Source organism: Phaseolus vulgaris, chromosome 9 (assembly GCF_000499845.2).
Source record: "Phaseolus vulgaris cultivar G19833 chromosome 9, P. vulgaris v2.0, whole genome shotgun sequence".
NCBI classification, from domain to species: Eukaryota; Viridiplantae; Streptophyta; class Magnoliopsida; order Fabales; family Fabaceae; genus Phaseolus; species Phaseolus vulgaris.
Window position 1 is genome coordinate 11783060 of NC_023751.2, and position 13359 is coordinate 11796418.

General features: G+C 33.4%; 2 protein-coding genes across 2 annotated transcripts; both read right to left on the reverse strand.

Moving 5' to 3' along the window:
* Positions 1–2010: 2010 nt before the first annotated feature.
* On the reverse strand, positions 2011–3006 carry LOC137822225 (uncharacterized). Its single transcript, XM_068627123.1, has one exon. It carries the CDS (start codon positions 3004–3006, stop codon positions 2011–2013), a length of 996 nt encoding a protein of 331 aa, XP_068483224.1.
* A 6287-nt stretch (positions 3007–9293) lies between these two features.
* On the reverse strand, positions 9294–12792 carry LOC137822226 (polyadenylate-binding protein 2-like). The gene is made up of 9 exons (XM_068627124.1): positions 12574–12792; positions 12200–12318; positions 11457–12107; positions 11290–11367; positions 11122–11211; positions 10806–10940; positions 9893–10039; positions 9640–9807; positions 9294–9536 (listed from the first exon to the last, which is right to left on the reverse strand). The coding sequence occupies exons 1-9, from the start codon at positions 12782–12784 to the stop codon at positions 9294–9296; spliced, it is 1842 nt and encodes a 613-aa protein (XP_068483225.1). The 5' UTR covers positions 12785–12792.
* Between the last annotated feature and the right edge of the window lie 567 nt (positions 12793–13359).

Below are 13359 nucleotides of genomic sequence, written 5' to 3' on the forward strand. Positions count from 1 at the left end.
TATGTTTTAAGTCCTTCATCTCTCTCCAATGTACGGAACTTGAAGCCATTTACATTGTAAGCATTGTAACGTTTTGCACAATCAATTGGCCCCATAGCTAAGAACTTTAAATCATTTGAGTGAGGTCCATTCAACTCATTTCTTATCTAAAAAAGAGGAAAATATGATCAAAACAATTCTATATATTCAATATAATCAAAAGTCAACAATATAAATTATACATACACGACGAGAAAACCATTCTGCAAATTCTCTATGAACTCTCTTATCTATCACAGAGGATGACCGTGTACGACTTCTTAATTGTCTTCGTATAATGTCTCTAAACTCTCTAAATTAAATAAATAATAATTACATGGTTAGTGTTCAATTGCAGATGAATCATAATAAGTTATAAAGTCAAAGTACTTACTGAAGGAAAGGGTCAACTTGGGCACAATTAGTCAATATATGACGATGTGCTTGTAACTTTTCCTTTGCTGATAAAGAGAAGTAAGTAAAAGACCCAATTGGTTTTCCAACAGGTGGAAACAAAGTGCTTGCACTAGATGATACAGTGTCTGGTTCATCATCAACACGCCTTATTCGATTAAATACAGTCTCAATTTCATTTAAATATCTTGAACAAAAGGTTAAAGACTCTTCAGCCATGTAGCCTTCAGCTATTGAGCCTTCTGGTTGTGCCTTGTTACGCACATAAGATTTCAACTTTCCTAAATATCTCTCAATGGGATACATCCATCTATACTGGACAGGTCCTCCAAGCTTGGCATCTTCCACCAAATGCACAATCAAATGAACCATGACTGTAAAAAATGCAGGAGGAAATAATATCTCCATGTGACATAATGTGAGAACAACTCTATTTTGCAGTTGGTTAAGTTGATCCACTTTTAAAACTTTACTGCATAAGTTTCTAAAAAATGAACACAAATCAATCAAAACATAGCACACTTCCTTAGGGAGTGTCTTTCTCATTGCTAAAGGTAGAAGTTGCTCCATCAAAACATGTGAATCATGACTTTTCAATCCTCCAAGCTTACATTGTTTGACATCAACACATCTACTAATGTTACTTGAGTAGCCATCTGGAACAGTGATGTTCTTTAGTGTTGTCAGAAATGTATGCTTATTTTCTTTTGTCAATGTATATATAGCAGGAAGATATTTATTATTTTCATCAGGCCAAAGATCAGGTCTAACACCCCAATCTTTTAAGTCCTTTCGTGCCTTTAGGTTATCTTTTGATTTTTTTCCTTGGTTCAATAATGTATACACCACATTATCACATACATTTTTTTCAATGTGCATAACATCTAGATTATGGTGCAATAAATTGTTTACCCAATAATGAAGTTCAAAAAATATACTTTTTTTTCGCTATTGTAGAGGGCCATCAATAGCTTGGTGATCTCTGCGTTGTCGTTTCCCCAGTTCCTCAACTTCTGGTTCTTTCCCAAATATGATATTGACATTCTCAACTTGTCTTAAGACATTTGTTCCTGATATTGTCAAAGGAGGATTTCTATTTTCCACACTTCCATCAAAATGAATGCGGGCTAATCTGAATTTGTGTCTTGCATTTAACCAACGTCGATGATTCATGAAACAAAATTTACCCTGAATCTTCTTAGGAGTAGTGTCAAAATTACACCTAGGGCAAGCCAACCCAGTATGTGTATTCCACCCAGATAAGGTTCCAAGACCAGGAAAATCACTAATGGTCCACAATATAGCTGCATGCATATTAAACACTTCATTGCTATATGAATCAAAAGTTTTAAGTCTATTGTTCCATAGCTCTTTTAATTCTTCAATTAATGGCCTTAAATATACATCAATATCATTTCCTGGTGCTCTTTTACCGGGAATGATCATGGAAAGAATGAATGAACTTTGCTTCATACACATCCAAGGAGGAAGATTGTAGGGTATGAGTACAATAGGCCAAGTACTATGACTTGTACTCAAATCACCGAATGGATTGAATCCATCAGCTGCCAAACCAAGTCAAACATTTCGAGCATCTGAAGCAAATTGAGGATTTATTAGATCAAAGTTCTTCCATGCTTCAGAATCCTTCGGATGCCTTAGTATGCCTTCATTTGTACTTCCTAATGCATGCCATTGCATATGCTCGGCTATTTTAGAAGACATAAACATTCGTTGTAAGCGTGGCTTCAATGGAAAATATCTTAAAACTTTAGCAGGAACTTTCTTTTGCTTTTTCAGAGTACCATCAATAGTCTTGTTCTTCTTTCTTCTTTTCCATCTAGATTCATTACATTTCTTACAAACTTCTTTGTCTTTGTCTTCTCCATAGTACAACATGCAATCATTTGGGCAAGCATCAATTTTGGTGTAATGAAGGCCAAGCTTATTAATGATTTTCTTAGCTTCATAGAAGGAACATGGAATTTTAGCATAATCAAAGGCATCTGCTAACAACTCCAATATCATTGACATTGCCTTGTCAGTCATTCTACATAGACATTTGATGTGGTACAATTTGAGCAAGAAAGAAAGTTTAGAATACTTGCCACATCCTTCATACAAACTTTGTTGCCCATCATGCATAAACTTCAGATACTCAGCAATTTCATCAGGCATCATTTCGCTTAATCTAGGACGCATATCCTCATCATCCTCCACGTTATCATCATAGAAAAAATTTCCGAATGCGTCATTAACCATGACACGCATGGGATCATTACCAGAAACTTTATGCTCATTTGATTGGAAAACTGGAGGTGTTTCGGTCGTATTTTGTACAAAACTTGTCTCGCCATGTAGAAGCCAGAATGTATAACCTTTTGGAAAAGGATGAAGAATCAAGTGCTCATGTGTTGCTTCTCGAGTTTGCCATTTTTTAAGATTGCATTTCGGACATGGGCAAATTATCTTACCCTCAACGCTCTTATTAGCAAATGCAAAGTCCAAAAATTTATTCAATCCATCCATGTACTGACATGTATTTCGAGGCATGTTAATCCAAGACTTATCCATATCTAAATGGAATTGTTTGATAAAAATAAAGCAAACCTAGCATGAAAGTTAAAAAAAAAACACATGTGTCAACAAGAGTATTAGAATGCGTAAAAGAATAGAAGTGAAATAAGTGTATAAAGTGAAATGCAGCAAGAGTGAATAAGATAGAGTAATTAATCACTATACTTTTCAGATACATTAAGAAAATAACAAAATAAGTGGAAAATGTGGTCATAAATCTATAATAGAGTCCGACCACAACTATTGAATTCATTATTTTCATGCATAAGAATACTAGATTCTCCAATATAAAAGATTCAAAAATCATCTCAAACCTCTCTGTTTCTTTTCTATTGCAATTTTTAGATTATTATATAACGATTTTTAAATTTTACATATTTTTTATTTCTAAAACGGTATCGTATTGTACTATTCATAATTTTACGTAGTTCCAACTAGTTAAAAAAATGTTATTTGAAGGATTTATTTTGGTAACAAGTGGAGCGGTCTTGCATCTTCTTGTTCTTACTTTTTAATTGCTAAACCCAAGATATGTAGAATTCTAATCGTAAGCAATTTAAAGTGGGGCCACTGGAAACATTTGAACTAGTATCTTCTAATTGTAGTATTATTCTATACTATTTCATTTTCTTTTTGTTTTTATCCCTGTTATTTTGGTTTGTTGTAATAGCTTTCCCTTACCAGAATTAAAACTGAGTAACATTTTAATAATTAAATAATGGTAAAAGGGTTTAATAGAAAGAGATAAGGTTTAGAGAGATAAGGTTCATTGTAACGTATCTTCTAATTGTAGTATTATTCTATACTATTGCATTTTCTTTTTGTTTTTATCCCTGTTATTTTGGTTTGTTGTAATAGCTTTCCCTTACCAGAATTAAAACTGAGTAACATTTTAAAAATTAAATAATGGTAAAAGGGTTTAATAGAAAGAGATAAGGTTTAGAGAGAGAACAGTAAGAAATTTCAGGAAAAGGATACTCTCTTAAGAATGTAAGGCCACAAATATTCATAGACTACTTAGAAATGGCAATGGTAGAGCATGATTGAGCGACCTCAATGCTTAAGAAATATTTCAGAGGGATTTGAGCTAGTGGTGGATACCGCAGAGTCATCTCCAGCAATGACAATGTCATTAGCATAAACAAGATAAATGCATAGGCCAAATGGAGAATGGAGGTAGAGGATAAAATGATTAATCTCAAAGCACAGGGAAACTGTTTCTGCTCATACAAAGAGAAATGAAAGATGTAGACAAGGCATGTGTCACCAGACCTAGTAAAACCTCTTATTGCAACTAACTGTGCTAGAAGGCCTTTTTTATGTCTAGATAGTGAAGAGGCCAATCACGAATGATAGTTATATCACATTAAAATTAGGCCAGTAGAAGTGGTGCAAATATCCAAATCTAGTAAAAAAAACTCATAAGAAATGCATTTTAATGTCTCTAAAGAAGCTCAAACATTTAACAGCCAAGTAACCGCTTAAGCCAGCAACATGTTGATAGACATTCAGGGGAAGGCTGATATGCAAACCAAATAACAGTTATCTCACTGCCATTCTATTTAATGCATATAAGGAGTGAAACAGTAAGCAATCTAAAAACCGTGATAAGGTTTCTGATCAAATTAGTAAAGATGAATTTACTGTAAGAATGAGAGGACAAGTAAGAATAGAGTATTAAACAAAGCAGGAACCTTGAGCCTCTGTTTACTGTCCTTGTCCCAGAAATTAAAAGCACCGTCAGATTTGGCAGTAGCAAAAGTGTGATGCACCTGAAAGCCAAGACATAAAATCAGATCTTACACAGAAGAATATTAAATCTACAGCTTGAAAATAAATTAAACTAATTTTGACAAGAATACTCCATAATGCCAGCAGTTCAATTTTTTTAAATAAAACATATCTTTCAGCAGATATACAACAAGGATTTGACAAGAATAACAACAGGAAAACAACAAAAGCATAGATAAGACAGTGGAGGTGACTTGTCCATTTGTCCATGGACCTTGATTTTCCATGGATTGAGAAATTCAATTGATTGAAACATTAAGAGCTTTGGAAGAATACGCTTTGAGCAGCTTAATCTATCCTTAAACAGACACATAGTATGTCCTATTTAGGACACTAGTCGTGTCCTGGTGTCCCATGCTGGAGTTGGTGTTTCATAGGGACAAATTCCACTTTTTTCCCTTTCTAAGGATAGATAGCAATTGCCTAAGGGAAGAAAGAAGAGTACATGGTAATAAAGAAGAGTACATGGTTATTTCTGATTAGTTGACAGAGCATAAAACTATTTATGATTACACACGAATAATACTACTGCATGTTCATTAAACTCAACAAAATATCTCCTCTTAGGAATTTGTATCACAATTTAAGCATGGCATTTTCAGTTTTAATGAAAGTGCATAATCTGCAAGAATCAGGACAACCATGTGCATTATCAAAACGCAAAGGAAGATAGGTCCCAATAATAAAAGCCATATCAGCGTCAGGATCACCAAACAACAAAAAGCCAAGATTCAAGGACCAGTTTGATTTGAACTAGTCCTTTCTCTAATTAGCCTTTGTCTTTATCTTGGAATCTATGCATCCATGGACCGCAAGCATAGATATGCCCAAGCAACCTACCGAAAGCAGAATTGAAAACAAATGTGAAAACATAATAACTGGAAAAACTGGATCAGAAACAGTGAATGAAAACAAATGGTTGGGATCCTTTTTTCTTTTCTTTTTTGAGCTGGAGCAGATTTAACTATGAACCATAACCCTAGAAGCAGAAACACCCTGAACCATAACCCTGCACTCCCTTAGAAGAAGAAACAAATTACCGTGGTGAAGCAGCAGAAGCAGGTCCGTGGTGAAGCAGCAGAAGCAGGTTCGTGGTGGAGGAGGAGAAACAGATTCGGTGGAGGAGGAGAAACAGATCTGGTGGAGGAGAAACAGGTCCGGTGGATGAGAAGCTATGGTAGAGGATGAGAAGTACTGTGGAAGTGGAAGAGGAGAATGAACATTTTAGTCCAAAGTTGTAAAAAGTGTGAGTATTCTCCTGAGGTTTGAAAATACATGGAAAAGTTAAAAAAAAAGATAATTTTTTTTTTATTAAAAATATTTATATAAAATAAATAAAAAATAATTAATTTTAATTAAATAAATATTTAAAATCAATAATATTTTTTTAAAAAATTATATGTTTAAAGTTACATTTTCAAAAACTTTAAGAATTTAGTTATCAAATATATTAAAATTATTTTTTAAATTATTTTTTTAAGAGATTTTAGAATAAATTAATGAAACTTAACAAAGGTTAAAAAACCTCAACTATTTTGCAGAGGTTTTAAAGTAAACCTTTGAAAATTAACTAAGGTTAAAAAACCTCCGTTATTTTGCGGAGGTTTTGAAATAAACCTATGAAAATTAATGAAGGTTAAAAAAACCTCAGTTATTTTGCGGAGATTTTAAAATAAACCTTCGGAAATTAATGAAGGTTAAAAAAACCTCCGTCATTTTGCCAAGGTTTTATAATAAACCTTTGGAATTTAAATAAGGTTAAAAAACCTCCGTTATTTTGTTGAGGTTTTAGAAAAAAACCTTCATTAATTAAATCAATTCCTAAGGTTATGTTAACCTCCGCTAAATAACCTCCACTAAAACCTTTTTTTCTTGTAGTGTGTATATATGTGATAAGTTAATGTCACTTCACACACAACTTATTTTTACTTATTGAAATTCATAAAAACAATCTTTAAGAATTGAATAATAATTTCAATTAATGAAGTGCCTTCTAACTTCAATTAATGAATCAACCTCTAAGACCTAAGTTCAAAGCATATTTAAATATGTATACCAATTTAGGCTAAAGTCACTAAAAAATTTAATTACATCTATTTATTAAGAATTGAGAAAATATAAAATATTTTATTGATGTTTTACAATAAAATTTTGACACTTAAAAAAAATTAAAAAACTCTATTATTTTGATGATATTTTAGAATAAATATTTAGAATTTAACGAAGGTTTTAAAATAAACCTTCGGAAATTAACGAAGGTTAAAAAATCTTCGTTATTTTATGGAGGTTTTAAAATAAACCTTTGTAAATTAACAGAGGTTAAAAAACCTTCGTTATTTTGTGGAGGTTTTAAAATAAACCTTTGAAAATTAACGAAGGTTAAAAAAACCTCTGTTATTTTGCGGAGGTTTTAAAATAAACCTTTGTAAATTAACAAAGGTTAAAAAAATCTTCGTTATTTTGTGGAGGTTTTAGAATAAACCTTTAGAATTTAGCTAAGGTTAAAAAACCTCCGTTATTTTGTTGAGGTTTTAGAAAAAACCTTCATTAATTAAATCAATTCCTAAGGTTATATTAACCTCCACTAAATAACCTCTATTAAAACCTTTTTTTCTTGTAGTGAGAACCAATGCGTATATATATATATATATAAATTAAATAATATGAATATAAATAAATATAACAAATATCATAAGTGTGTGACTAGAGATAAGTTAAATAATATAAATATAAATAAATGAATATGATTAATGTGTAATTGAAGGTAAAAGTAAATAAATAAATAGAATTAACCTACGCTACGAAGAAAAAATAAATAGATCAGTGCATTAGAGGTGTAACTAGAGATAAAATAAATTATATAAATATAAATAAATAAAAAATTAGAACAAGTGTATAACTTGAGTAAAATAAATGACATAAATATAAATAAATAAAATAAAACAGTGCAAACTAAAGATAAAAGAATTATATAAATAATAAATAGGAGTAATATGTATAGTTTTTGTTAGTCTGTTCTTAGAATTCTTTATGAATAGGTATAGTCTACCTATGTATCGTTTTTGTTAACATGTGGGTTTTGGTCTAGTCCCCCATATTTTTGTATTTTCTTTCTTTTTCCTTTTTTTTAATAATATTTTTTTCATGAGATAGCAGATGATTGTTGTTACTTGAGATGTCAGCCTAGCTGAGATGTCAAGTTGCATAGTGATACCTAACATGAAAGCTTAAAAAAAAAATAGATAAAATAGGAGCAATATGTAACTAAAGATAAAATAGATAGTATAAATATAAATAAATAAATAGAACCACTTTATTAAGTTAATTTAGAATTAATGTTGTGTTTAATTATTTCTTCATATCACTACAAAAAAAAAAAAACTGCATTTCATAGGTTAAAAACAGAGGCAAAACAATCGAAACGATGATGTTGGATTTGTGTCGGCTAAGCATCAGACGAAAAAGCGTGGAAGCAAAGTCATTTTTTCATCAGCCAACACGAGCAACGCATTTTGCGAGGGTCAGCCGACTAAAAACGAACACAAATGTTAATGGCCATTTCTACATAAAAACAACGTAATATCGTAGGCCTATGCATGGGCCAAGACACAAAACTTTCTTTTAGAAAAATTGCGTGAGTTTGACCAACGCATAAATGGAAGCGAAAAAAATTAAAAATTCTTTGCGTGAACTTGGCCAAATGCACTAATGATTTAAAAAAATCTATTTTGTGTTCTAGCTATTTTTACCTCTAAGAATCCGAATAACATATCCCCAATCAAATTCACTATTCATAATAACAAATCCTCCACATTCACAAAAAATTCATATTGATCCGTATTGAGGAGTGGGTGACCATAAACGTCACATAAGTAACACAGGTACACAGTAACCAGTTTTGCATGTGCCAGTACATATATGGAGAAACTTGTAGTTGGATAACTAGCTCTGATAGGTGGGTGTCCAGTTCTATCATGGGTGTAATATATGACTCATATTACACCTGTTAAACTATCTAATCGGTATAATATATGATTCAATGAGGTTGAGCACTAAACAACAAAGAAGGAGCAGCGCCTACCTCCGACGAGACCGCTGAGCAGCAGCACTCAAAAGTTAAAGCCTTGCACTCTTACACTTTTGCATTTATACGGAGTCTTTTTTGATAAAATAGTTTGGCTTCAAAACTGCTTTGTTCCCCTCTCTTTCTTTTTTTCCTGAAGTTTCAGTTAACCTAAAACAAACGAAAGATGGTAAATTAAAGATCTAGCATGCAAGACATCTAAAAGCTGATATCCACTCTTGATATTTTAAAGAAAAGTTGGGGAAAAATAGGAGGGTCATATCAAGCTAATTAGTATTGAGGAGAACAAAAGCAAAATGCAATGTATAAGCAGCAACAATGAGAGTTTCCTAATCCTACTACAAAAAGCCAGAAGCACAAAACTGTGAGTATTTGAATAAGGGTATTCCTGTAAACTGATATACAGACTCTAAAACCATGGATCGTCATCGAGAGAGACAAAACCAAGTTCATCAGCTGGGCAGCTTGGTTGTTGTTCTTCTACTTGTATCAATGAAGCCATGGCCTCCGCAACTTTTGCCGAGAGAGCACGTGGCGACTCAATCAGATGTAACACCTCAGGGTGGTCCATCTCTAAAAGCATACCAGTAACCCTTGATGCCGCATCAGGCTCCAGCTTTTCTACTAAAGGGTATAAACTTTCACCAAGCAGCTGCAAAAACCATTCACAAGAGAGTTGGAATGGCACTTAGTGCGCATGACAAAATTACAACTCAACCCAAATTTGTTGAAATCAACGCAAAAAAAAAACTTACAATCCTCTTGAGTTCAGGATTAGCATTGGCAACGGCTGATGCCAAGGCCTGAAGTGGTACCGGCGGAACACAGCCAAAAAGGATCATTTCTCCCGGTACTCCTGCGGGATGAATATTTTGCATGTTGGGGCCAGGAGGACCTTGATAGAAATTGCCAGTTGGAAGCATCTGAAAGCCACAGCAACAAGTATCCACATCAGAAATAGAGAATGGCAAATACAATGGAATCACCAAAAGGAATACTGAATAAGACCTGTGGGTGTAACATGAGCGGTTGCACAGGAGCTTCTTGTAGGTATCCTCCTGGCTGCGGGTGCCCATGAACTGCATAGAAGTTTGTTATTGGAGGACCAGTTGGCGTCAATCCGCGAGCAAGATGCTGCTGCAAATTAATTGAAGCCTGTAATGGAGATCAAATGTTCATTTAATATTGCAACACAAAGGCAATGCAGGAGGGACAGAAATACAGAATATACTTAATAAGATAGGATTGATATTCAAATAAGATAACAAATATCATTTGCTGTGAAATAGCTTCAATTGTTGTTAGGGAGACCCTTTAACTGATCTTTTATGAAACAAACTCTTCAATAAATGGAGTGCCAGCAGTTGCTTCAAATGACATCATGTAAACACTTGTGAATATATATAACTACCACTAACTTTAAGATTTACCCATCATCTGTTTGTAAGATGACATGAGATAGGGCCAGTAAATATCATTGCAAGCTTGCTTTGTTAGAAAGTGTGATCAATGGCTCCCTTTCAACATAGGAGTAAATCACTTTTAAAGCAAAAATGTGAAGAAAACAAAAGGGAACTTCAGAAAGCTTGATGTAAATATAATATAATGAATTCATTATTTAATAATAGTAATAATAACAATTATATAATGTACATATATAGAGACATATTGACAACAAATTCATAAGTTGAACATGTTATACAATACATGATTATTAAAATTCAATTTTTAACATATATATACTATAATTAAATAGTGTAAGTACACTCTAATTAACTTTTACTACTTATATAAAAAAAGCTAAGCTAATCGATAATATATTAATATTTAATTATGCACGAGTAAAAACCTAAGACCAACTGAACTGTGGAGCATTACAAGCTTAGAAGGTGAAACTGAAATAAAAAATCAGCTTAATTACTTGAGTTATGAAGTCTGGATGTGTTTGCCTATGCAAAAATGGTGGTTCTAGCCCAGGAGCCCGTATAGTGTACATTGGATGCTGAGGTGCAAGATTAGGGACTGTTGGAGAAGCCCTAGGTTCTGAAAATAATGCCTGCATAGGTGCAAGAAAACGGACTGGTGGAGAAGCCCTAAATTCTGAAAACACTGCCTGCATAACATACGTAAATAATATTACCTGAATGGGATTTAGGAAATTTTATTCCTAAAGATGACCACAACATAGTTATAAAGCATATATTTAACTGCCGACCTGTAGTTGCTTTGTATATTACCTGTAACCTTGCTTTTCTCTCTTCCTTTGTCTGTGCAATGGCAACATAGAGAGGTTTGCCAGCAACCATTCGACCATTCATCGATTCAAGCTACAAGTATCAACAGATTTTGTAAGAGCAACAACCTCCTAGTCAGTTATTAAAGGATAGTCCCTAATATTTACTTACAGCCCGATTTGCTGCCTCCTTATCTGTATATGCAACAAATCCAGATCCTTTACTAAATCCATTTGCATCTCTCATAACCTGTGCATGTCAGGCGAAAACAAACACGCTTCACGGCGATGAAGATTTCAGAAATGCAGATACGAACAAAAATGGAGAAACATACTTACACACGCTGAGGTTATTGCACCAAACTCAGAGAAATATTCTTTGAGTTCTTCATCACCAATACTATCGTCCAAGTTCTTTATATACAAGTTTGTATCTTCCTTAGGAAAGTAAGGCTTCCTATTCAGTACCCCTTTCACATCAAGCTCCCTTTCAGATTTTCTCATGGCTCTTCCAACGTACCACTTCTGACCACAAACAAAAATGCCATCAAGACTGTCCCGAGCTTTAGCAGCATCGTCTGCGTTTGCAAAATTGACAAAACCAAAACCTTTTGATTCACCAACTACATCTTTCATCACTACAGCACTAGTAATAGTCCCATATTCTCCAAAAATTATCTGCAGGTCAGCATCCGTTAATGTCTTTGACAGGTTACTTACATAAACATTATTAAACTTCGCGTCAGTACCATGAAAACTCTCTCTATCCTCCTTTCGCACGAAAGGACCCACATAGAGCTGTTTATTATTGAGCAGCATGCCGTTTAACTTTTGAATCGCTTCTTTTGCAGATGCTTCCGTCTCAAACTGCACAAAACCATAGCCTCTAGACTCGCCAGAAGCATCCCTCGCAACTCTTTGAGATAGAATATTCCCAAAAGACGAAAAGACATCGAATAGACACTTGTCATCGATTGACTTATCCAAATTCTGCGCCATCAATCAAGAAATTACAAGACTTAATAAGCAAGCAGAAAAATATTCAATAATAATCATCAAAGAGAAGAATCAGTAAAAGGCACCTTTATATAAACGTTAGCTATACCACTATTACGAAAACTGGGGTCCCGAATAGAGTACATTACCCTAATGGGTTTCCCGTTCAACGGAGTGAAATTTAGCACATCCAATGCTTTTGCGGCTGCATGGTAGTTAAGATTTGCAATGAAGGTTAGAACAGTCATAAAAACAGAATTCACCATTAGTCATATTAATGCAAGAACAAAAGCTGCTACACCTTTCAATGCAAGAAAGAAAAAGATTAATCCTAAGCAAAAACAATACTATTAATGCAAGAACAAAACCACCAATCCTATCCATGCAAGAACAAACGCCACTAATCCTATCAAACCAAGAACATAAACGACTAATCCTATGAATGCAAGAAGAAACCAACCATGCTGAGCACTACTGAAATTGACGTAGCCGTAACCAAGGGAGGTCTTAGTTTGATAGTCCTTGCAAATTCGAACGGAAACAACTTGGCCAACGTCATTGAAGAGATCATGGAGCTGCTGTTCGTTGATGTTCTGGTCAAGATCCCCGACGAACAACGACATGTTGGTCAACGTGGGTTCACTCCTATGTTGGTCAGGAATTTGCGCCATTATCTCTCTTTCTTTCTTTTTTTCTTGAAAACTGAAAAACTGAATGCGGTAATAGCTTCAATTCAAGAACAACTTGAAATGGATCAATGTAATGGAAAAGTTATGCCCCGAGCAAGTATTTATAAGGAACCCTGTGACTTCTATATCTGAACTAGCCAGTAAATGGTGAGTGTCAATTCTGAATATATACACACGAATTAATAAATTAGACAATTATTAGTCTATTTAACAGAAAATGAAATTATAATTTTTTTTTAGAGAGAACATTGTAATCACTAACTTTGTACGATAATTTTATGTTGAACTCGTGGATTTATTTATTCATTTTCGTTGAATTTTCATTATTCTAAATAAGGAAATATACGAAAAAATATATATTTTTAATTTGAAAAATAATTAAAGTAATATTATATTACAAAGAAATATAATTTAACTTTTTTGGGCACACTCTTACTAAACGAGGGTTCAAAAAAATTTATTAAAAAATAACATTTCAGAATTGTCTTAACCCTTATAAAAAAAAGTAAGAATATCTTACTCCAAAGTCACATACCAAAAGTATTACATAGAACGAC